Below are 22,454 nucleotides of genomic sequence, written 5' to 3'. Positions count from 1 at the left end.
AAATGCCTTAGCGGTGAAATTCAACGGGGCGCAATTTGCATCTATGAACATTTCTCATTTTCATGATAGGAAATGAAGAAGAACTAGGAGAGCGCACGCAGGGAAAGAAATATATATATATTAAGCAAAATTGCGAGGAAAGGACTGCACAAGAATGTAATACTAACCACCATATGCAATCCCTTGGAGGATTGATTTTCCCCCCCCCTCCATAACCTCATCCATCCTCTTTTTTTTTTCGTTTATCGACACCACCCTCCTGTGTTCATTAAACGGTTTACTTCGCTGGTCATACGGACGTGCCGCTTTCCTGCAGCCCAAACCTTCTTTTTCCTCTGTGGAGGAGGTTTGGTTTCATAAAACTCTCCACGCATAATCCTCGTCATGACGGGCTCTCCATGCAGAAGCTGCTGTCGGTAGGAATTATGTAAAACCCAGCGGCCACATCCCTTTTCCACGAGAGCATCAGCAGCGCCTTCAGTTGGAACAGCAAGTGACGCATCCGCTTGTGCTGGCATTAAATGCGAAAGATGTCCAACCACACGCCGCCTGGGAAGAGTCATTTCATAACGAAGAATCGCCGCCTCCCGCCGCGCTGCCGCACGAAGTTCCCGTTTATTGCACACTTCGCCGCGGCCAATTTGCAGCCGCCGTTTTGCCTCCTCATCAGTTTTCCACTCATGTCGCGCACGCCTCTGAGCTAACGCATGACATGAGCGCTGGGGATTCTCCTCTTCTATTTCTACATCACCGAAGCGGCCTTTAGGAAATACGCCCATTTCGCAGGCGAGGCGCTGTTGGTTGCTGAGGTGCAACTCATTCGACAGTGTTCCATCTTCCCTCCGTGTTATGGAATTTAACCACTGACTATTAGGGGCCGTTGCAGCTCGAGTCTTTTGGAGAAGACGATTGACGGCTGCGGCATTGCGCTTCGTCGAATCATCACATGCCATTAAACGGGTTGGTAATAGAAACCACCGAAATGAGACTCGTAACGGGATGAACAGTAATCTCCCTTCTCTTCCCTTCCCTTTTTTTTTTTCTTTTTTCCCCCCCTTTTTCTTGCTCCTCTTCTATGTTATATATCCAATACCTACGTGTCCTAACTCTTATCTATCTGCAAATATGAATATCTATCGGTACAGTTACTCTCCTGTAAGTACTTGGTATGTAAATCCCTTGACTGCTACACCAGTTGTGGCCCCCGGGGAAATAATAAAATTAATAAAAGTAGAAAAAGCAAGCAACGACTCAATAAATAAACATACAAATATATGCGGCAATAACATTCCAGTGCCGCAAGGACAGTTAATAAAAAAAAAAACGAGAACACACGAACAGTTCACCACACGGCACATCGAAAATTGCACGCGACACTACAAAATGCATCTATAGTTACTGTTACGCACATAATTCAGGAACCAGCCGCCGCAGATTCAAAACGCTTTAAAGATGGCTCTGCTGCACCGTAGGCACATTAACACACACACACACACACATAAACACGCACGAAAGAAAAAAAATCGATCTGCTTCCCCCACCTCACCCCCAGGCACCCTCACGTCATATTTTTTGTCTTTTTTTTTCTCGTTTGATTTAGTTTTTCCTTTCTTCCACTCGCACGAATTTCCTACTTCACATCACCACAGGCCTACGACGCTGCAGTCTTATTATTGCAGTTATCCCCCTTCCTCCATCCTCCCATCACCTTTTGCATTCCCCCTTCACATCACTTTTAAAAAAAAAGTGTATATATATAAAGTAGATTCAAGCAAGCAGCAAAATAAATAAATAAATAAACAGGAAAGAAGAAGAAGTAAAGATTGGGATGGTGAAACTGGGAAGAAACTTCTGTTGCCATTCTACATTTACAGCAACATGGCGTTCAAATAAACGTCATCTACAGTTTCCACCACCACCACCACCGCCAACCCTTCTCCCCGCCTTTCTTTTCTGTCCTTCACCTTTTTTTTCTTTTTTTTATTTGTTTTGTTGCTTACGATCGTTCCTTCATCATACATTTACAACCCACCTTCCACGAAACGAAAAATATACAAACCAAGGAGTGTAAAGGAGCCAAGCTCGATGAAATAATAACAATAATAATAATATACGAAGTAAAAGAAAACTTCCACAGTTTCAACCGGAACAAGTAGATCCTTTCCTCCCCTTTGTGCGCAACCGTCTCGCCTCTCCGAAGGCAAAAAAAAAAAGAAAAAGAAAGAAAAACAAAAAAAAAATGAGAGGTTGCAAAACAAAAAATGAAAGGAGGAAAAGGTACAAAAGGGAAGGATGAGGAAAGAAACCGCTATATTTACCCACATAAACACACACATATACACACACCTGCACACCAAATATATCCTCCCACCAAAATGTTCTTTTTTAGATACGAAAATTTGCTTTAGATGTGTTCAATACATTTGGCAGGTCCCATAAATCATTCTTGAAACGATATGGCTTGCTATTGTACCCCTGCGGTGCCTTCTGCCAGTTATAATACGGGTTTGGCAGCTTCATACCGTAGCGGTGGAAAGGTAAATTCTCATGCGTTGCATTAGCCCAAATAGTATCCTGAAGTGGACCTTGAGTAATACGCATATACCGCGACGCTGCCACGCTTGCATTACGATTGGTATCAGGATCCACACGATGTTCCAATACGGGAGCGAGTGAACCCCAATTTGCCTGCCGCTGCGTCTCTCGGTTCGCCTGAAAGCTATAAAACAACCGCATACCAGGAAGAATGTAATGCCGCGCATATTCATACTGCATACTCATCGCCAGTGTGAAGACAAACCAAAAAGCGGTTTTCTTCCAGCGCCCCATAAAGATGGTGTAGCCGAGCGGCGGGAAAATGCAAGCGGCTGCACGAGACAAGTAACAACTTTGACCCTCATCCCATGCCCGCTTATACGCATTTGGGGAGGGATCTTTAATACGGAACATCGCCGGCCCATGGGTATAGAGCCATTCATACGAGTAAAAGTACCCACCAATTCCAACAATACCCGCCAAGTTCACTCGTATAATTCCCATTAAAAACGCTATGTTCCACGCAAACCGTGTCCGTGGATGTCCTACAGGTGAACCGGAATTACCCGCGCGAACCAAGAAAAAGTTTGCGAACCACACATTGAGGCCTATCATACCGTACCTCACGCATTCGTATGTACTCATGGAATCCGTGTAAGGTACCTCCTCGTGTGCACCTGTGAAACCGTTGAGTGAAAGGAACCCAATAGCGAGTTTTTGTACTCCCAATTTTCGTATTTGATGCGTCTCATCCAGTGGATTATACGGAGTTGAGACATCCACAACCGGTCGCTCGCGCTTCGCGTTTTCCGGATCCACAAAAGAAGTTGTTAAACTCATTGAGTGAGATCCCTGTGCTTTATCCCCTTTTGGTGGTTCATGCCCCTCCTTTTTGAGGATTTCTCCCTGAAATTTCCGAACGAACATTACGACCCGTCAATCACACAAAAACAAACTCAAAACACGCACACGCACACGCACACACTCACACTCACACTCACTCACTCACTTACTCAGTTGGTTAGTGGCACGCCAACAACAACAAAAAAAACAACAACAACAATTATAATAAATATTATCACAGTAACAGAAAACAAAAATGAAGAGACGGTGTCACGTGGCGCTCCGTAACTTTGTAAACGAGTGACAGCGGAAACGAAAATAACAGCTTAATAATAACAATAATAACAACAGCACCCTTTAAAACGGGTGACCCAAAGATATATATATATAAATATATATATCTTTGATTTCCAAGTTGAGAAACTAAAAAAAAAAAAAAGTAAAGTAAAGTAATAAAGCCCACGAAAGATTAAACAGAACAGGTTTCAAAGAAACTAGGCTGTCAAACTCTACAAAGAAGGGAAATGGGGTATAAAACGATTGATCAAACGGGCGTTTAACAAATAGCTTACAATTCCCTAGTAATTTTACTATTAATACTACTGTGGATGACAGCAACAACAACAATAATAAAGACCTTACTTTTTCTCTTTATTTCTTCCTTTCGTTCCACTTGCTCAAAAAGAAAAAAAAGATATTACTATGTTCAGGTTCTGTTTTGTTGTCCCTATATAAATGTATAAATATATAAATTTACCGAAGTCTATTTTCTCCCCTTTTTTACTCACTTACTGTTTAATATACGTACTAACTAACTTACCTAAACTCTGCTACAGCCCCCAAAAGAAAAAAAAAAATGGAATCCGAAATGAGGAGAAATACAAAAAAAGAAGATACAAAAATATTCCTTCTTTATAAAAAAAAAAATTAAATTAATATATATATATATATGTACTAAATGCTGCGCTTTTTCTTCCTTGACTAACTTTGCCTAAATGGACTTCGATTCGTTTGATCAAAGCACTCTTTTGATCTCACAAAACGCACGCACAAACACAAAGAGGAAAAAAAAGAAGAGGTAGACGAAAAAAAAAAACAAAGGTCGCTACTTTTTGTTTGTTTGTTTGATTGATTGATTGATTGAGTGGCGCAATGCAACTTGCAACACCGGAAATACGCCTGCTAATAATAACAATAACTTCAGCAGTAATAAAATTAATGCCGTTTACTGTCGACAAAGTGGACTACAGCGAAGGAGATGACGAGAATATTATGTGTTTTATAAAAACACACTCGCACTGTGCTGGTACTTGTATCTTTTTGCTTCCTATTGCTTCGTTCCTAAAATCCAATGAGCAAAGGAAACAACGACAGCAACAACAACAACAACAACCCTCCTTTCTTTTTCCCTTTTTTGTCTTCCTTTTTCTTTGAAAAAAAAAAAGATGGAGGGAACAAAACGCGCACAAAAGCCCTTTTACCTAAATTTACTCGTGTTTTCCAAATGGATATCTCCTATTCTGTCTTTGCTATTTTCGCTTCTACACACTACTCTCACTTCCCTTTGGCAGGGTTTATCCTTTTATATATTCCAAATATATGCACAAATAAACCTGTCGGTGAAGTGAGCCTTCCCACTTTGATATAAAATAAGACAAAACACAGAACATTAACAATACAAAAAGAAAGAAAAAAAAGAAGGGAACACATTTTAACAACTGTAAAAAGACAAGACAAGTAAATACAAATAGATGAGAAACACATACAACTATTTATATTTGTATATATTCATGCACAGAATGAGAGGAGAAACAAAAGAAATGAGTGGTTGTGTGGAGGGGCGGGTAGGTAAAAAAAAAAAAGTAAAAAAAGTAAATAAATAAATAAAGAAGCCATAGCAGTAAGCTGGAGGTGCTTAAGAGCTTCAAATGCAAGCCTAAAAATTCATTCGATTTCAGTTTTGTTTTGTATTTTTGTTTTTTTTCTTTTTTTTTTCTCTCTCTCTTACTTTCTCCTCCTTTTCCTGAATTCTGGTCCATTTCACACGCGCAAAACAAACACACACACACACAGACAGACAGACAGACACGTAAAACTGATGGCCTTCCTGCACTCTTCTTTTTCACCTCTTCTTTCTCTTGTATTTGTTTCTTTCATTAAAATTTTTTTTTGCAACATAATTTAAATAAATGAATAAACGACGAGAGAAGTAACGATAGCAGTGGCCATAGTTTACGCCTGCGTGATGTAACTTAATTTAGCAAACAAAGCGTGAATAGGGACAAAAAGAAAAAGCAGTGCGGTAAAGAAAGGAAGAAAAGAAAAGAAAAAAACTGCAAAACCAAAAATAAGAGAGAAAATGGTCCAGTAGTGAAGACTGGTATCACTCATGTAACAAATGATATAAAAATAAACGAGAGACAAACCAAAAAAAAAAAAGAAAAAGAAAAAAAGAAGGAAACATATCCGTTTTCTGAATTTTAGTCCTTTACTATTTCCTTTGAACTTTCGATCCCTCTCCTATTTTTCTTTTCCTTCCTATTCTCATTTTCGCACCATTCCTTCCCTGTTTTTGCCGATTTCCTCTCTTCTTTTTCCTTCTCTTTTTCTTTTTTATTTTTTTGGTCTTCCTTTGCCCGTCGCTTATTTTTTTTTTTCTTTCTCATTTGCACACTCCTTGTTCATTCCCTCACTCCACACCGCTCCTTTTCTCCTTTTCTCCCATCATCCTTCTGCCGTACATTTTTCTTTTTTATTATTACCGGTTCGACTTCACTTTGCGGGAGATTTCCTCAAAGTCAAGTCCCGATGCATCATTTGCCTGAATTCCCTGGAAACCCTGCGTGAGGGGCACGAGAGCGTCGCGGCTGCTGCTGTACAACATCTTCGTGCGTGGGGCTCCGGAATCGGGATTCCAACTGATGAGAATTAATTTGTCACGAGGGCCGTCATTGGTGGTATACTCAAAGTCAAAAGCAGCGTAACATGGCACATTTTTGTCAATGGCCTCAATGAACTGATCAAAGTTGGCGCCTCGCTCGCCAATAGTTTTCACGGCAATGGACTTTTGATCAACGATGTGCATAATCACGTAGCGGGACTTCTTGTGGCGGAGATCATTGAGCGCCGTGACGCACTCGTCCGCAACAGAAACACCAGACATGGCCATGGTTGCGGAGAAAAATAAAGAAGAGAAGTGTGCTGTTAGTCTTGTTACCTTTAGCGGTCAAACACAGTTTTCCCCCTTCTAAGGTATAAGAGTGCGTTCCGTTTGTTGTTTGTGTTGCTTTCTTTTCATATGATGAGACAAAGGGAAAGGAAAATGGTTAAAGGAATATATATTTATATGCGGGAGGCAAAGGGGGGAACGAAAGAAGATTGGCGGTTCAATTGGATCAACCACACATCATGCACAGTTGCACACGGGTGGAAACACTCACATATTGAGGGTGTAACATTGACACGAGCGTCAGGTGTTTGAGGTAACCAATAACTGGAAATGTATGAAAGACCCTCACAAACAGTAAAATTTCATTACCTGTGTACCCAACGCCGCTTTACAACATTTTGTTGCCTGAAGAAGGTGCTAGAAGTCAAAAGGAAATGGGTGGAAAGTAGCAACCACATGCCGTAAATGATGAGCTAACAGCAGAAAAATCGGTGCTGAAAACCTCTCGCCATATACCTATAGACCGAGTAACCCTCTCACAAAACTGGAACCGGAAGAGCAAGGAAGAAAGAAAACAGGCTCCACATCTCCCGCTTCCCCCTTGTGACTAACAGTAGTAACATCAGTCTCACCAGTTCGATCTGGTGCCGTCCCAGATGGATGTCCTTCAGCACCAGCAGCACCCGTCATTGACGCGGTTGCGCATATTCTTCTAGCCGCACCACCACAGACAACCCCTGCATAAGCCACACCACTAAAAGACAGATAAAACACTGCCACAAGTCCCGCAGCACTTTGTGCGGGTGACTCGTGTGAATTACTAATACCAGCTCCCCGTCCTTGCTGTGAATTGGCACCTCGCCCCATCTGGCGTCTTGTGGGCTGCAGCCAACCCCCATGACCCTCAACACCAAACAATCCACCTGGAGGTTTCAACGCCGCGTGACCGCTAATTCCATCACCTGCCCATCCATAAGATTCCCCTTTGACTCCCTCGAGTTCATCGGTACTCCCATCGAGGGCCACACTGCGCCAAAAGGCAAGTGAACTCTGCAGGGTTTGGCCCTCGGCACGCACGGCGGTATATTTCGCCCTCAGAAGTGACACGGAGTCATTTATACGCTGCAATTGTTCAACATCCCGCACCACAATCTCCGCACAGAACAAGTTTTGTGAGTCACTGTCATGTGTTACGGAGGGGAAGTACCTCACGTGGACGTCATATCTCTCGCTCACCTTGGTTCCTTTATCACTGTCCATTCTGTACTCTTCGCCGCCCCCAAGAAGTGGCATGACGCACCTCAACACGACATCTGCAATCCGTTGCGACATCCACGAAAGATATGCCTGCGGAAGGCGCACCCACCTCCGATGCAATGCGGTCCCCAACGAGTGACCTTGACGTTCACGCAGACCCTCCAGGAGCGCCCTTGCGGTGATATCTTCCCCAGCAGACGATACGGTGCCAGCAATCTCGTTACTATGCAAAGGTGGGAGTTGCTGCTGATACATTTGTTGCACTGGTGTTTCAGCAACATCTACCAAACTGGGGTCAACGCTGTGTTTGGAAGACAGCTTGGTCGCAGCAAAGCGTATAGCTTCCACTTCACTAAGAAATGTACGGAAGGGGTGCGGAGCCGGCGGTGGATTGGTAAGCAGGTCAACGTACCAATGCGCTTGACGGAGACTCGACGGCGTCAGTTCGTCGGATAAATCCACGACAAGTGGAAGCTCTGCCCAAGAAACCTCCCTCCCCATTGATGCGTCTAGCAGACAAGGAAAGAGTAGAAAGGAAAACATGCAAGGAAGTTGTATAGGTGTAGGGAGAAAAGGGACGACACAGCTAAGACTCCCTTGTAGTTTACAGATGCTTTCAGTCACAGCACTTGTTCTCAAACATTGTGGCCAAAGGACCATCAAAAGATGAGAAAATCGAAATGGATGACAAAGGGGCGATGTTCGTGAACATTGCTCGAAGAGGTTATCGCATCGATCCACATATCTACTCTCATGCAATACAACGCGCCCGCTTGGGTGGACGCGGTAATTATTACATGCCACAAGGAAGGGTAAAGAATAATAAAGGAAAAAGAAAGAAAAAAAAACGAGAACGGTGAGTCCAACAACAATTTAGGGTGTTCAGTCCCGTTTGTACGGGTTGCTCTATGGTCGAGAAAACAAGACTGCAAACGAGAAACTTCTAGGCACTGCCACATATAGGTGCGTGCGTGTTCCCCATTCCCCTCCCCGTTACACAGGTCACAACACAATTAAAAAGCGCCGAACAAACGCAACAACAACAACAACACACACACACACACACAAGTCCTCGCAACTCACTCGCTTTTGCATTTATTTGTCCGTCAGGTCCACAACTTGCAGCGTCTTCAGCGCTTCCGCGGCGTCATTCAACGAGTTGAGGTAAGCTACCCACTGACGGCACTTCTCATTAACAGGAAACTCATGTCGTAACAGTGCCTTTATCATTGAGCGAACACGACGCTCCTGCTGCAGAAGCCAGACCTGCTCACTGGAGAGAGCCTCAAGGTCCACAATACGGTGATGTTTCCCTGTAGGTAGGGCGATGGACCCTCGTTTCCGTTTGCCGATATCAGTCGTCTCAACGCAACCACCAGGACTTATTCCTCTGTGAGGGGAAAATGTGTTTGACGCCGATGAACATCTTCGCTTCCCCCTGCCGCGCCCGCTTGCCGAGTTTCCCCTGTTTGCAAATGTGCAGGCGCAGTTACCGGTCCCACCTCCTCTTCTGTTAACTACAGGGGAGAGGACCCGCATGTTTTCGTCAACCATAACAATGTTGTAGCGCTCAACACAAACACTACAGTACGGGTTCAAACGTCCAGGTCCGAGGGGACTACGAGACCTCGTCACCGGCATGCAACTGAACCGTGTAGGGGACATCGAAGGGCTTGAACAGCGGCGTACAAAATACAGCGGGAGCCGCCGACCTAACTTATCACATAATGCACCGGCTGTAGGGTCTTCCACATGCTGGTAGGTTTCACCATCATAGCAGTAATACTCGCCTGGTACGCCTCTAAACGTACAGCTTGAGGTATCCCATTCTTCCATAGACCCCTTTCGAACAGTAAAGGAGGCCCTGGAACCGGAGGTCCCTCGTACTCGTGGCGTTGTTTGTGGGGAAGTTGGACGTTCGCTATTACCTCCTGCGCGCAAAGTGGAGTGAATCGAGGATATGGAAAGGGGTTGCCTCCCCTTGCAGCTCGCTCCTCTACGTGCATGATTCGTTATATGCGATTGAGAAATTTGCCTCGGTTCGCGAATTTCCGATTCAGCAGCCTCCACGGCGCGCGACCGTCTTCGGCGGTGCTTTCGGTCTCGGGAAATGCCCCGACTTCCGCTAAAACTCGCTTCAGTATTCAAATACCGCATACAATCATCTGGGGAGCCGTTGGAACGCGGACGCGGTGCTTCGTCGCCCCTTTCTTCGATGGCGGACCCGCATTCTGAACTCCCTGATGATCCCCCACTCAGTTGTCTACGCCCCTCCACTAGTAGAAACGGACGGGGTAGCTGTCGTCCCACAACCCCGCTGGCTTCTTCCATCGCGTTCGCGAGTATTTTCCCGCCCCTTTCGTCTTCTTTGTTGGGTGCAACACCCTCTGTTAAGCCGGTAGTCCTCATGGGGGTCTCTTCTGATAAAATTTGTGAAAGGTAACCATATGGTACGGAGGTATCTATGGCTTGCTCCCTTCTGAAACTGGTAGATCCCACCTCACCTTCCCTAATGCGTAGCGACTCGTTCACGAGCTCCTTGGTATTAGTGCCAAACTCCCGACGTTCAAGAAACGGTTGCTGCGGGATCCCCACAGCATCTGGGGAGGAACGGGATGCCACAGGATGGTGCTGGTAGTTGTCATGGTACTGCTCGCGGTGCTGATGTTGCTGCTGCTGCTGTTGGTGTTGGAACTGGTGAAACAACTGTTGATCCCTATACTGCTGTACCTCTTGCTGCACAGAATCCCGCATCATGCTAATAACCTCGGATGTCATGGGAAACTTCGACTTGCTTACGGGCTTCCCACGGATTGCCATTCGCACACGTTCCTGCAGTGGAGGTGCTAGTGAGGAGAGCAGCTCCTCAATGCTACTGTCGTCTTCAAGTGACGGGGTGGATGAGCCATCTTTTTTTTGTTTACAGGATGAGACTTTCCCCCGCTTCCGCGAATTCCCTGCGGGGCGAGAGACATACCACTTTACGTCCGTCTTCCCCACTTCCATCTCTAAACTATCCGCGGAAGAGTCCTTCTTGATATGCGCAAAATCTTTCACACGTGAAGCCATAAACAACAACTCTCCCTTCTCATTATCACCACCGCCAGCAGCAGCCTCCACAGCAACAAGCTCCGGTTGCTTCTTGGATCCCTTACGTACCAACGGTGACGCCTTTTGTTGGCCAACACCAGGAACATACGCATCCAATGGCGTATCCGTTCGACTGCACCTCACTGTAGGAGATGCTGCCACCATAGCATCGAGTGTCTCCTTGCTTGAACGCGATCGAACGGAGAAAAAATTGTCCGTTACGCGCACAAACATACTGTTAAACCAGTGACGCATGCAAGCAAGTAACAGTCGCCTTTCTTTGACAACCAAGTATTTATCTAGCCTGCGCTTTAAGTGCCGCTTGCTGCTATTTCTCTGACCAGCATCGTCCATCTCAGCACCGCTCGACGTGTTTACTTGGTCAGCATTGACATCAAGCTTCCGGAACCCTCCCCGAATCGGTGTTTCTCCGGATTCTTTGACTGATTTCAACAACTTTCGCTTCTGGCATATTGGCGGTGCCCCTCCCTCGCACGTCGCTTTACCAGCGGTGGCTGCCTCCCTTTCGTCTGTCAGTATGCCAACAACCTCAGCATCATCACCTGATACATGTGGCTTCTTAACGGAAGTAAAGAGTTTCTTCTCAACAAGCGATAGGTGCTCACTGCTATCAGCAAGAATGCGTGGCGTGATGTCCTCTGACGAGAAAGTGATTCGCCTGGCTTCGAGTTCTCGCGCTGTGACCACATCATCCGAAACTGGCAACTTCAAGGGAGCAGGGGACAATCGGATGGCCGGTCCCGCAGACTGCCCCGCATCCGATGAAGCAATGGATGATGAAAATTCTTCCAATGCCTTCAACATCGAAGGTGACACGGGCGAGCCTATAGAAACGGTTGTGGTGTCACCAATGTACACGTTCTCGTTACGCGCATTTGCGTGCATCTTCAAGCAACGTTGATGCATCCAAGAATTAATGTGGTCCTGCCACTGTTGCTGCTGCTCTGCAAAGCTCCCGCCAAGTAGCACGGTGAGGCCACAGAGTGAACAGACATTGTACACAGTACCCTGCGGTGCGGCATCGCTTCCAGCCGCTTCAGCACTTACATCCGCACCAGTCGCAGTAGTGGCAAGTCCCGCGGTGGTAGTCGTGGCACTGGTTGCGGATGCATTAGCAACAGCAGCTTTTGGGGAGGGGGAAGGGGAAGGAGAAGAAGCGGGAATTTTAGGGGGTCTGAGCTTTACGGCCTCAGACGCTGATTGGGTGGCCACGACACTCGAATGTACAGAAGTCACTGGAGTTTGCCCGTCTCCGTCATGAAATACACTTTCTTCCCTTTTCACCGCTGTTGGTGGCATCCGAGGGGCATCTACGGCATCCTTTGTTGGGGGCAGATCTTTGGTCGGTCGCACCACCACCGGTGAAGTGGAACGGGAGCCAATAGACGAATGAAGCTCTCCACGGGGAACCGACATGGAGGGAGTAAAAGGCCTGCAAAAAGAAAGAATGCTCTGCTGTTGGCGAGGGGTGAGGTACTGAAAACTCCTTGCAGTTCTGATGTTGTGTCTAGCTGTTGTTCTCTCCCAGTTGCTTCCGCTGAACCCCTCGTCACATTAGAATCGGGAGTCGCTGACACATCCCGAGGTGTCAAGAAGGCGCTGCGCCCGTCCGACCCGAGCCCCTGCACGACTTTCCCAAACGAAAGCTTCACGCCAAAAGGTGGTCGGGGACGGTCACTCATTATTGCGATGAAAAGTTGGCTGGTGAGTCAGTCTGAGTTGTCGTCCTCTCTTGCGTTGGTGCTTCAATAATACGTGAGAAAGTTACAGATTCTATGGGAACAATATGGCGATATTCTTTTTTTTTAAAAAAAAGAAGATAATAATAAGATCCTCCCCCACGAGCTGATACGTGGGGTTGTACGGACTAAAAGAAAAGGATTAAAAATAAAAATACAAACAATATTCACTGCGCACACTAGCTTCTTCGTTACTGAAGTACCTTTTTACGCTCGTTTCTATATATGGGTCACTGTACACCTCAGTCCAGTGATATATGGGGTTCTGATGTTGTTGTTTTTTTCTATCTACCGTTACCTACCTTTATCTTGATTCCTCTTTTGTTATGTTCCTTTCACTCTTTCACCCTTTCCCTCTCTCTTTCTCTGTGTGTGCGCCCGCGTGAGTAAGCCTTTTCTTTTCTGTTTTCTTTGTACCTCTTCTGCAATCGTCACCTTGGGACGATGAGTTTTCTTTGCGCCTCTCTAATGTATGTTGACACAATGCCTTGCTATGCTCCTCACCCACCCGGTAGTTACCGAGCGAACGCAAAAATGGTGAGGTAATTGTACTAAACATGCAATCAAAGAGGAAGGAAGACGTGTAACACAGTCATAAACGCTCATCAAAAAGAAAAATTGTTATTATTATCCGTTTGGAGTAACTTGCAACTGAAACGAATGAACTGTAACGATGATGAACAGCAAAAGGTTCTGGTGTAAACAAAAAAGAAAACCAGTGATATCTGAACACAATTAACAAATACCCAATGCTAGGAACCCTACCCCCGCCAGCCCCTACGCCACAGTGACGCACGAGTAGGGATCGTTGCATTCGCTGCCGGCGCCTTCATCTGTTGTCATCTGTTGCTGTCTGTTGTTTCTGAAGGGTCAATTTCATGCATTTCCCCGTGTCTTCCCCTTCTTTTCACGTTACTCGCGAAGGTGTCGTTGCTTTGCTTTTGCATTTTCCTCATCACAGAGTTCCCGCATTTCTTGTGTAAGGATCACTCCACCAACATCCATTGGACATTTGTATTCGATCGTACTAACGCGTCTCACAAAGAAACCGCGGCGCATCAACTCGATGAGGATACGCGCAATGTTTCGGGAGTCGTCAATTCCACTGTGTTGTTTGCCCTCGAAATCGAGACGCAACGTCCGCAACATGTCGACCAGTTTCCGCGGCCACTTGTTGAAGTGTTGTTTGAAGCACTTACGCACGTCCACCCAGCGGTAGAAAAGCGGCGGAAAAATGTGGCCATCGCGGACCACGCTGCATTCATGCATGAATTTACGCATATCCCACGGACCGTCGGTGGTGAAGCAAACCATGCGTTCGCAACCTACCCACTCTTTATTGTCTTTCTCGTCATATTTGAATTTTTTTTCCAAATCACCCAGACAGTTGCTTGCCAGCTGAGAAGGAGGATACTGTTGTTTCCACATTTTACAAAGAGGATACACCACTTCACGAACCCATTGACCAAATTTTTGAATCACCTCCGGCAGAGTTGGTGCGTCATCAACTACCGATTGGGTGATGCCAGTCAGCTCCTTACAAAAAGCGGTGAGTTTCGGACGGCGCACTGGGTGAACATAAGAGTGAAACTCAGCTACAACAGCAAGTTGTGCGGTGTCAATGCACACTACAGGAAACTCAATGATCTCATGTGGGTACAGTCCGGCACTATCAGCGTCACACGTCGCCTCGAAGTCACACACAAGTAAATGTGAAAAAGGTTGCGGACGACCACGCGGTTTATTCTTTCTTTGTGATAGACCTCCATCGCCTTCATTCTTAGCCATCTTCTTGCAAGTTATATCTCCAGCGTCATAACATTTGTCAGTATGAAACGCTTGAGGTTGCACGCCGTTACTGCTGGCACTGGCTCTTTCCGGTGTTGCCTTGCAAGAAACCATAAGTATGGCGCAGTTTCGCTTTGCACGGCGTCGCCTTTCCTCTTAATAATACCCACAGTTTCTTTACACGCCTCTCTTTTTGGATGTTGTTGTTGTTGTTGTCGTATGCTTCCTTTAGGGAAGAAATTGGGGAGGGGGTGATATTTATACTTCACTTCCTTCACTCCCTGAATCACGTTACGGGAACACAACTGTATTGTACACATAGAGTCGTATATTTTTCAGAACAAATAAGTGTAACGAAGGAAATTAAGAGGGGGGAAAAAAAAAGAAGAGAAGAGATAACGAGAAGCAAATGATATTTACAAGAGGATTAGCGAGCAACAGCAATCTACGGGTGGTGTGTAAAAGCAACAGGGCGGACAGAAAGCAGAAATTCAATGAAAGGATATCTTCAATGGCCAGTACGAAACACTGCGACCGAATACGGCTGCTCTGTTATTTTCCTTTCTGAACCATTCATCCACTTCATTTCCTCATCAATACAACTAAAAGAAAAAAAAAGTATTGCGCATGCGGCTGAAGCCGGTAACAAGCAAACGGGGAGCAAGAAAAAATCAAGAATAAAAACACACACAAACACACACACACACAAACGGAGGGTAAAACAAAAGAAAGGAGGGGTCGAGGAAATTGAGAAAAGACGATGGGAAAAAAAAATGGGAGAAAAAAAGTAACGAATTAACACACAAGGAAATAGATCCTTTCTCTCCTTTCATGAAGGAAAGGGGTACAGTAAAAACAACAGTAATGAAAAAGCAAACTTCTTACGGCATCACAGATATCACCAACAATAAAAACAACAACAACAACAACAACAACAACCATCACCACCAACCGTTGGATTTTCTCAGTTTTTTTTTTCGAAACGAGTGAAGAAAGAAGGGAAAAATAAGAATCAAAAGGAAGAGGGGGAAATAAAAGAACAAAAAGAACAAAAAGGAGAATAAGGGGGAACATAAAAAAAAAAGAAAGAAGCGCAAATATACTTTGACATGAAGAAGAAACTTCACACAATCATCAGTGTTGCACTTGCCTCTTTTCCCTTCTTCCTCCCGTGAAAATATACACAAACACAAACACACGTACCCGTATTTGGATGAAAAAACACTAACCGTCACGAGTGAGAAGGAAACAAAAAAAAAATGTGCATATATAAATATAAATATATGAGTGGCAAGCGCAGTAAAACAAAACAGCAGAATAAGAAGAATTTTTTTTCTTTCAAAAAACATAGGAAGGTGCTGAAGTTTGTCTTCTCTGGCACCAAGCTCACACACATGTACATAACTCATGCACATAAAAACTGGGCTCCTTCGCCAAACTAGTTGATTTGACAAAAAAAACAAAAAAACACAAAAATATATAAATATATAAATATATAAATATATAAATATAACTATTTATACTTATACTCATTCAAATATAGGTCGTATAGCATGATCACTTAACCATATATGACACTCAGATAAACGGTGAAATAAATTGATAGGCGGAATCCAGGTGCGCTCCGGCCTACACAACTGCAATTGTTTTTTCCTTTTTCTTTCCTTATTTTTTTTTCCCTTCCCTCCCTTCCTCTCCTTAAGTCGACATTTCAAACGAAATAACATCACCACTTCAACACCACGCTCACGTGGAAAAAAAAACTAGTGTTACCACATGGGGAATCTGGAAGTAAATGAGATAAAAGAGAAAGGGCACATACATATTGAAGCCTTACTAATTGTAAAAGCGGTAATAAACTTACCCCAACAAAGAAATATCTTCGACTCGTTCCAACTCGTACTTGCCTTCGCAACTCTTCACGTCGATTTTCACTCGCCGCGTTGTCATTGTCTTCTGCGCACTCCCCAAGCGCACATTTCACCACTGGCAACCCGCTCCATCCCCTCATCCTCTAGAAAAACACAACAGCAACTCCAACCCCACCAAAATATTGTAACTGTTTCTGTTTTGTAAACCCCTCCTCTCCCCCCCCCCTCCAAATATCTCTTCGTTTTTTTTTTGCATCCCTCCGTTCCATTCCGTCTCACGTCCTCCTCCCTCTCCTCCCTCACAAGCTCACTGTGGTAAAATTTCACTGTATGTATATATATATATATATATATTTATATTCCCTTTTTCCTTCCTTTGCTCTTGGTTGTCAATTCCAATTCCTTCTCTCATATTTCACCTCCCACACACACATACACAAACGCATCCACACAGAGGCATCGTTACTCCACACGAAGCTGCTCCTCAGCCAAAAGAAGAACTGTAAACAATACTAAGCAACATCAGCACCGCGGGTACGCACAGCAGAGTGTTGGCAGCATCCATTTCTCATTCCTGAGCTGGGCCTGCAGCCGCAGTGGTTGTGGTACCATATGGAAGCCGGCAAAGCGGAATCTCGCAAAAAGAGCACCCAACCTCCAGCATTCGAATAACAATTTTTGCAATATTTCTCGCGTCGTCAATGCCACTGTGGAGTCGCCCCTCAAAAGGACACTGAAGGACCTCCAGCATGGCCTTTATTTTCCCCTGCTGACACTGGAAAAAGTGGGCAAAGACCTGCTTCACATCAATCCACTGGTAAAACATGCTGGGGAAGCGGATCCCTTGCCGTGTCACACTATGCACGTACATAAATTCACGAAGGTCCGCAGGTCCGTCTGTTACTAATACGGTACGGCTACCCGGTGGTATCGTTTGCGCGTACCAGCGTTCAAATTGCTTGATTACATCTTCCAGTGGAGCGGCGCTATCAATGTCCTCCTGCCGGATGCCGGTAAGTTGGCGGCAGAATTCACTCAGCTGCGGTTTCACCTTAGGTTTCACGTAGCGGTGAAACTCCGTTATGACGCGCTGCAGCTTGGCGTCAACCACAACCACAGGAAACTCAATTATTTCGTGTAAGTACGATGGTGGCGCGTATTCTTCACACGTCGCCTCAAAATCTACAACAAGTAAATAGTCAAAAGGACACTGCGAGAGGGACAGTGCACAGTTCATATAAGTCACCACCGGTGAATGGGAGTTACCCCAACCACCCCGGGAACGACCACCGCTATAAAAATTACCTCCCGAGTTGTGAACATAATGATTTGCGGCCACAGCCGCTGCTGCTGCTGCAGCCGTCCTCCTGCGAATCATACCTTCACGCGACTCTAAATTAAACGTTACGCTCGGCGAAGTTGTGGAGGAGCCCACATTTGACGCTGCCGATGCCCCTGCAGAGGTGGTGAGAGGCACCGTGGGTGAACCAACCGACGCACCACCTAAGGAACTGCTTTCCGCAGTCTGTGTGAAAGAAGGACGCTGATGTGCAACTGAAGGTGAAGACAATTCTTTCTGTTTACCGGGTGATGATGTACCCCCCGGATAGTAAACAGGCGCATCCGCCGAAATTGTAGAGGAAGAACTAAGGTGTGTTGGCACGTACAACCGGGAGTGAAACGGAGGTGCGTCCCGATTTAATCGAGACCCGGCAGAGGCGACAGCCACAGTGCGGGTACGATCGGTGCACTCCTGCTTTTGAAATTGCTGCTGTTGTTCCATTGGCTCTGAAGCCTCCCTCTCAGATGATGCAGCAGCGGCTGAGTGGGTGTCAACGCAACTTACCTGTGGTGGAGGAAGCTGGAAACAATAATCCTTGAGGGGCGTTTCATCCTTGCGAAGTTCATCATCACTCAAATACCAGTCGTTACCGAGGGTGCTGTTTAGCTCTGCCGCTAGCTCGCTGCGATTGTGAACCAGTTTACACACTTGGTTCAACTGCTTACGAATATCCTTCCATAACAATTCGTCTTGGGTTTGTGCGGGTGTGCAACCACTGTTACTCGAACCTGTGACTACATCAGCCACACTCGCCTCCGCTTTCTCGCTTACCGATTGTGAAGTACTCATCTCCCCCTCATCTCCTACTGGCGAGAGATCAGATAAAGAAGCACCCGCCAGGGCAACTTCCCTCAACACGGCCATAAGCTGCGGGAGTGTTTCTTCCCGTGGCACTAACTCAAACGAAGATGTGGGTGTATCATTCCCAGTCATGGTGCGGGGTTCCTCCACTTGCCTGTTGTCATTTCCAGTGAGGGTTGGTGATGCACCTTTTTTGGTGACGCCAATAGGAAGAATCTTCTTTTGCGAGTAACTCTCATCACTATCGACCTCCTCTGCCATCACATTGTCCCTCCCATCAGGTCCGGATAACTCCTCATCCCGCCTGGTGACCTGCTGCTGATGTTGTTGTTGTTGACGGCGACGGCGACGCGTTTGGTTCCTACGACCTCGGAGAGAAGGCGGCATCGCCACGTTGGGTGACTCGTTCATCAACAACGAAAGCCACTGCGCAGCAATGAACCTTACCGTACGGCACTTTTCCTGGTTAGAAATAGCGGGAGCTCTATTGGATTGAAAGCGATGACCCTCACGCCCTGAGTGTGTTGTGTCGTGTAACTTTAACCCATCACCAAAGGTTGGTTCCACACCACTTGCTTTAGAACCAATATACTGCACGGTATCTATGCATGATGAAGTGCTGCAGCACTGCGTATCGGAATAGGCATTTCCGTCACCTGTGTCTGTTGGCTCACCATGAAACGTGCAACTTCTACGGTTCTCCTTCAAATCCATTTCCAATCCAGTCTGCAAGCAGAACAAAACAATAAACAATAAAACTCCTCAAGAACAAAAAAAAAGAATATAGGAACTTTGTAGGTCAGCAATGTTTTCAACTGACAACACACACTTCCTATTATTTTTTTTTTTTGAGGGGGGGCTCCAGTTCCCTTCCTCCCTCTTCACTTCACTTTACCTCTCCCTACGTGTGTTCCTTTTCTTTGTCCACTATGCAAGTCTTTGATCTCCACAGAAATGAAAATGTATACCTTTTTATTGTTGTTGTTTATTGTTGTTGTTTTTTTTTTGTGCAAAAAAAAACAAAACTTGCCCCTCAACAGCACACCCTTGACGAAGCGAATTCCCCCGTATCCAACACTTGTCTTTCAAACACCCCTTATGCAAACGCCTGAGAGATGATGAAATCGGCCTGTGGATGCGGTTACCGTACGCCTCCAAGTTAATGCGCGCTGTTGTGGCGGCTTAAACCGAAGAAGAGCGTTTTTTTTAAAAAAAAATAAAATAAAAAGAATAAAAAGAAAAGAGAGAATAAGTGGATGAAAAGATGAAGTTAATGTATGACGATAATAGTGAACAACAAGAAAACAAACAAACAAACCCCAAAGGGGGAACCCTGAAAACAAGCGGCATGGAAAAATATGCATGCGTAACCATGAGAATGAAGGAATTTCACCTGATAAATAACACAGCCAAGACATAATGAAGAAAAACATATGGAGAACCAGTACGTGCAAAAGCAAAAAAAACACAACGAAACAAGTAATCTTCATTGTTACACCAACTTTATGCTACGTGGCGTATGTTTACCTCCCTCTTCAACTTTAGTTTCCTTTTCTTTCTTTTACTGACCTTCCGAAAACACATTCTCCTTCATAGTTAAATTCTTTTAACCCCTACACCAGATATGCCCTCTTTGATACCCAATGATTGCTTGAACTGCGCTGCCATAAAGTAAAGAGTGGGTGGAAATGAAAAAGAAGTTATGTCTACCAGCAAGCACAACATCAGCAACTTAAAAAAAAAAAAAGAAAGTGGCAGAAACCACTGAACCGCCATGAAGAAGTCTCCCTTTAATGTTTCGCCTTGCTCCTTGTGTTTGTATTGATGATGAGCCAACTTCCCTCATATCCCTTTTCTTTATGCCTTTTCCCCTAATGGATTTAAAAAAAAAATACAAAAAATAGCTAAAGAAGAAGCAAGCACTTTGTACGTGAGGTTCAAAATATTTGCATATAACAAAAAAAAGGGGGGTCGCGCATATGCCTCTAAACCCGGACAACACAACAACACATGGCGATGAGATTAGTTGGGACAGACGTAAAGAAGTTAAAATGAGGACGAGTAAAGAGGCGGCGTGTATCAAATTTCCATCCTTCACGTCCACATCAACCCTAATCCCTTTTAATGTGTTTATAGTCGTGGTTCCCCCTTTTATTCCACCATTACACGACAATTGGAGGTTGTTGTTGTTGTATTATTATTATTAATTTTTTTTTTGTTTTCTCACTAATTGAGTTATTTCAGTTCGATGACTCCACTCCCTCCCCCTTCGTTAGGATCGGCTACATCATTACCCCTTCAACACGATAAGGGGACACGCGGAAGACAACGCGCACAACAAACATCAACGTTGGCAACCAAACTCTCAGCTAACTCCCCACACATACGCAAACACAAACAGTGTTGCTTAACCACCCAAGCACTTTGCTTCACATCTAAAGCAGTATAAGAACAACAAAAGAAAAAGAAAAAAAAACAGCAGTTAGAGCAGCGTCATCACTTTCCGGTAAATGAGCAACAAAAACAAAACTAATCCAAGCAGAGCCAAGACGGCAACGGCTACCATTCTGAAGCGAACGCCGTACAACCTGCGGCCGCGATTCTTCATTTTCGTTTGTTTCCACAGTTGGTTGCGTTGGTTGAAGTTTTGAGGGTAGCGGCGCCGGTGTTCCATCACCTCTGCCATATGTCTCTCACCGAATGTAAAGTAATCTACTCCAAAGCATTTCTTCGCAATGTCATCAACAACATCAGGGTCAAGATAACCGCTCCCCTCCTTTCGGCGGTACAACGCAGTATTTGGCATGTCGTAGTGAAATTCATCAGTTAATGGGATTGCCACGAGGTAGTTGAACACACATCCCGCACGCATCATAGACACCGCGAGGCGGGCAATATTCACCGCATCGTCAAAACCGCAGTGCTCACGTCCCTCAAATGTTAGCTGCAACCGTTCAAGCATGGGAACTAGTTTTAAGGGCGTACCACGATTGAAGAAGTGTGCAAAGGTCGTGCGGATGTCCAGATATTCGTAAAAGATGGTGGGGAAACTAATATGATCACGCAAGATGGAGTGCTCGTGCACAAAGTTTTTCAAATCCCAAGGCCCGTCCGTAGCCAAGGCAACTTTTGCACCGCGTGGAATCGTCTCGGTGTACCACTGCTCAAATAACTTCACAACTTCCTGGAGGGTTGGTGCGCTGTCAACATCCTCCTGCGTTATTCCTGTGAGTGCTTTACAGAAAGGGGTGAGAAGAGGATTACGTTGCGGTCGCACATATGAACGAAACGAACGTTCCTTGTCTACAACGCCACGCCTCACGTCAACTAATACACCGGGTAATTCAATAATTTCGTGGGGATAATTGTCATTTTTATACTCGCATGTCGCTTCCACGTCCACGACAATCAAATAGTCGAAGAGTTGCCTATCAAACGGATTTCCCGGGTCGTAAATGCGGTTTCTCCTAACAGTATGACCGCCGCGGTGCCGGTGGCCCGAATGCGAATGCGAATTTCGGTGGCCTCCATGCGAGTTGACCCTTTGCCCGTGGTAGGCGGCGATACGGTCTTTATTCCTCTTTTTTTGTTCCATGGAGCGCTTGTTGTGGGGCGACATGTTTCTGTAAGCGCTATACGTAACGCAATAATAATAATAATAATTATTATTATTATTATTGATGACAGATTTAAAAAAACATAGAGAGGAACATAACCAAATGTATTTGTAGTTTGCGAAGAAAAAAAAAAGAGAGGAAACAAAACAAATGCAGATGAGGATTGAAACAGGAGGAAAATGAAGGAACCCTGGAGGAAAAGAAGCCTCACACACGCCCTCCATGCAATCTCGTGCAACGCGCCCGCAAGCAACGGGGTATCACAACCAAATACAACCATGCACATCTACATTCAACAACGCAATATAGTCAAGAAAAGAGGAGGGCTTGGAGGGAATCAATTAAAGAATATACAGTACTCATCTCGAATGCAGAGCAAAC

At 45.2% G+C, this 22,454-nt stretch overlaps 10 protein-coding genes across 10 annotated transcripts; all 10 read right to left on the bottom strand.

Annotated features, from left to right (window-relative positions):
* Positions 1–242: 242 nt before the first annotated feature.
* TbgDal_III5860 (hypothetical protein, conserved) lies at positions 243–953 on the bottom strand (the record flags this gene model as incomplete). The annotated part of the gene is made up of 1 exon (XM_011774232.1): positions 243–953. One exon carries the CDS (start codon positions 951–953, stop codon positions 243–245), a length of 711 nt encoding a protein of 236 aa, XP_011772534.1.
* A 1,432-nt stretch (positions 954–2,385) lies between these two features.
* On the bottom strand, positions 2,386–3,462 carry TbgDal_III5850 (hypothetical protein, conserved; the record flags this gene model as incomplete). The annotated part of the gene is made up of 1 exon (XM_011774231.1): positions 2,386–3,462. One exon carries the CDS (start codon positions 3,460–3,462, stop codon positions 2,386–2,388), a length of 1,077 nt encoding a protein of 358 aa, XP_011772533.1.
* A 2,674-nt stretch (positions 3,463–6,136) lies between these two features.
* On the bottom strand, positions 6,137–6,547 carry TbgDal_III5840 (cofilin/actin depolymerizing factor, putative; the record flags this gene model as incomplete). Its single annotated transcript, XM_011774230.1, has 1 exon — positions 6,137–6,547. One exon carries the CDS (start codon positions 6,545–6,547, stop codon positions 6,137–6,139), a length of 411 nt encoding a protein of 136 aa, XP_011772532.1.
* A 516-nt stretch (positions 6,548–7,063) lies between these two features.
* On the bottom strand, positions 7,064–8,464 carry TbgDal_III5830 (hypothetical protein, conserved; the record flags this gene model as incomplete). The annotated part of the gene is made up of 1 exon (XM_011774229.1): positions 7,064–8,464. One exon carries the CDS (start codon positions 8,462–8,464, stop codon positions 7,064–7,066), a length of 1,401 nt encoding a protein of 466 aa, XP_011772531.1.
* Positions 8,465–8,899: 435 nt separating this feature from the next.
* Positions 8,900–12,331, bottom strand: TbgDal_III5820 (hypothetical protein, conserved; the record flags this gene model as incomplete). Its single annotated transcript, XM_011774228.1, has 1 exon — positions 8,900–12,331. One exon carries the CDS (start codon positions 12,329–12,331, stop codon positions 8,900–8,902), a length of 3,432 nt encoding a protein of 1,143 aa, XP_011772530.1.
* Positions 12,332–13,566: 1,235 nt separating this feature from the next.
* Positions 13,567–14,556, bottom strand: TbgDal_III5810 (exonuclease, putative; the record flags this gene model as incomplete). The annotated part of the gene is made up of 1 exon (XM_011774227.1): positions 13,567–14,556. The coding sequence occupies one exon, from the start codon at positions 14,554–14,556 to the stop codon at positions 13,567–13,569; it is 990 nt and encodes a 329-aa protein (XP_011772529.1).
* An 827-nt stretch (positions 14,557–15,383) lies between these two features.
* TbgDal_III5800 (hypothetical protein, unlikely) lies at positions 15,384–15,857 on the bottom strand (the record flags this gene model as incomplete). The annotated part of the gene is made up of 1 exon (XM_011774226.1): positions 15,384–15,857. The coding sequence occupies one exon, from the start codon at positions 15,855–15,857 to the stop codon at positions 15,384–15,386; it is 474 nt and encodes a 157-aa protein (XP_011772528.1).
* A 1,024-nt stretch (positions 15,858–16,881) lies between these two features.
* On the bottom strand, positions 16,882–19,170 carry TbgDal_III5790 (hypothetical protein, conserved; the record flags this gene model as incomplete). Its single annotated transcript, XM_011774225.1, has 1 exon — positions 16,882–19,170. One exon carries the CDS (start codon positions 19,168–19,170, stop codon positions 16,882–16,884), a length of 2,289 nt encoding a protein of 762 aa, XP_011772527.1.
* Positions 19,171–19,541: 371 nt separating this feature from the next.
* TbgDal_III5780 (hypothetical protein, unlikely) lies at positions 19,542–19,946 on the bottom strand (the record flags this gene model as incomplete). The annotated part of the gene is made up of 1 exon (XM_011774224.1): positions 19,542–19,946. One exon carries the CDS (start codon positions 19,944–19,946, stop codon positions 19,542–19,544), a length of 405 nt encoding a protein of 134 aa, XP_011772526.1.
* A 992-nt stretch (positions 19,947–20,938) lies between these two features.
* Positions 20,939–22,297, bottom strand: TbgDal_III5770 (hypothetical protein, conserved; the record flags this gene model as incomplete). Its single annotated transcript, XM_011774223.1, has 1 exon — positions 20,939–22,297. The coding sequence occupies one exon, from the start codon at positions 22,295–22,297 to the stop codon at positions 20,939–20,941; it is 1,359 nt and encodes a 452-aa protein (XP_011772525.1).
* Between the last annotated feature and the right edge of the window lie 157 nt (positions 22,298–22,454).

Source organism: Trypanosoma brucei, chromosome 3 (genome assembly GCF_000210295.1).
Source record: "Trypanosoma brucei gambiense DAL972 chromosome 3, complete sequence".
Classification (NCBI taxonomy): domain Eukaryota; phylum Euglenozoa; class Kinetoplastea; order Trypanosomatida; family Trypanosomatidae; genus Trypanosoma; species Trypanosoma brucei.
The sequence above is the reverse complement of the archived record's forward strand: the minus strand, read 5'-3'. Positions and strand labels throughout refer to the sequence as shown.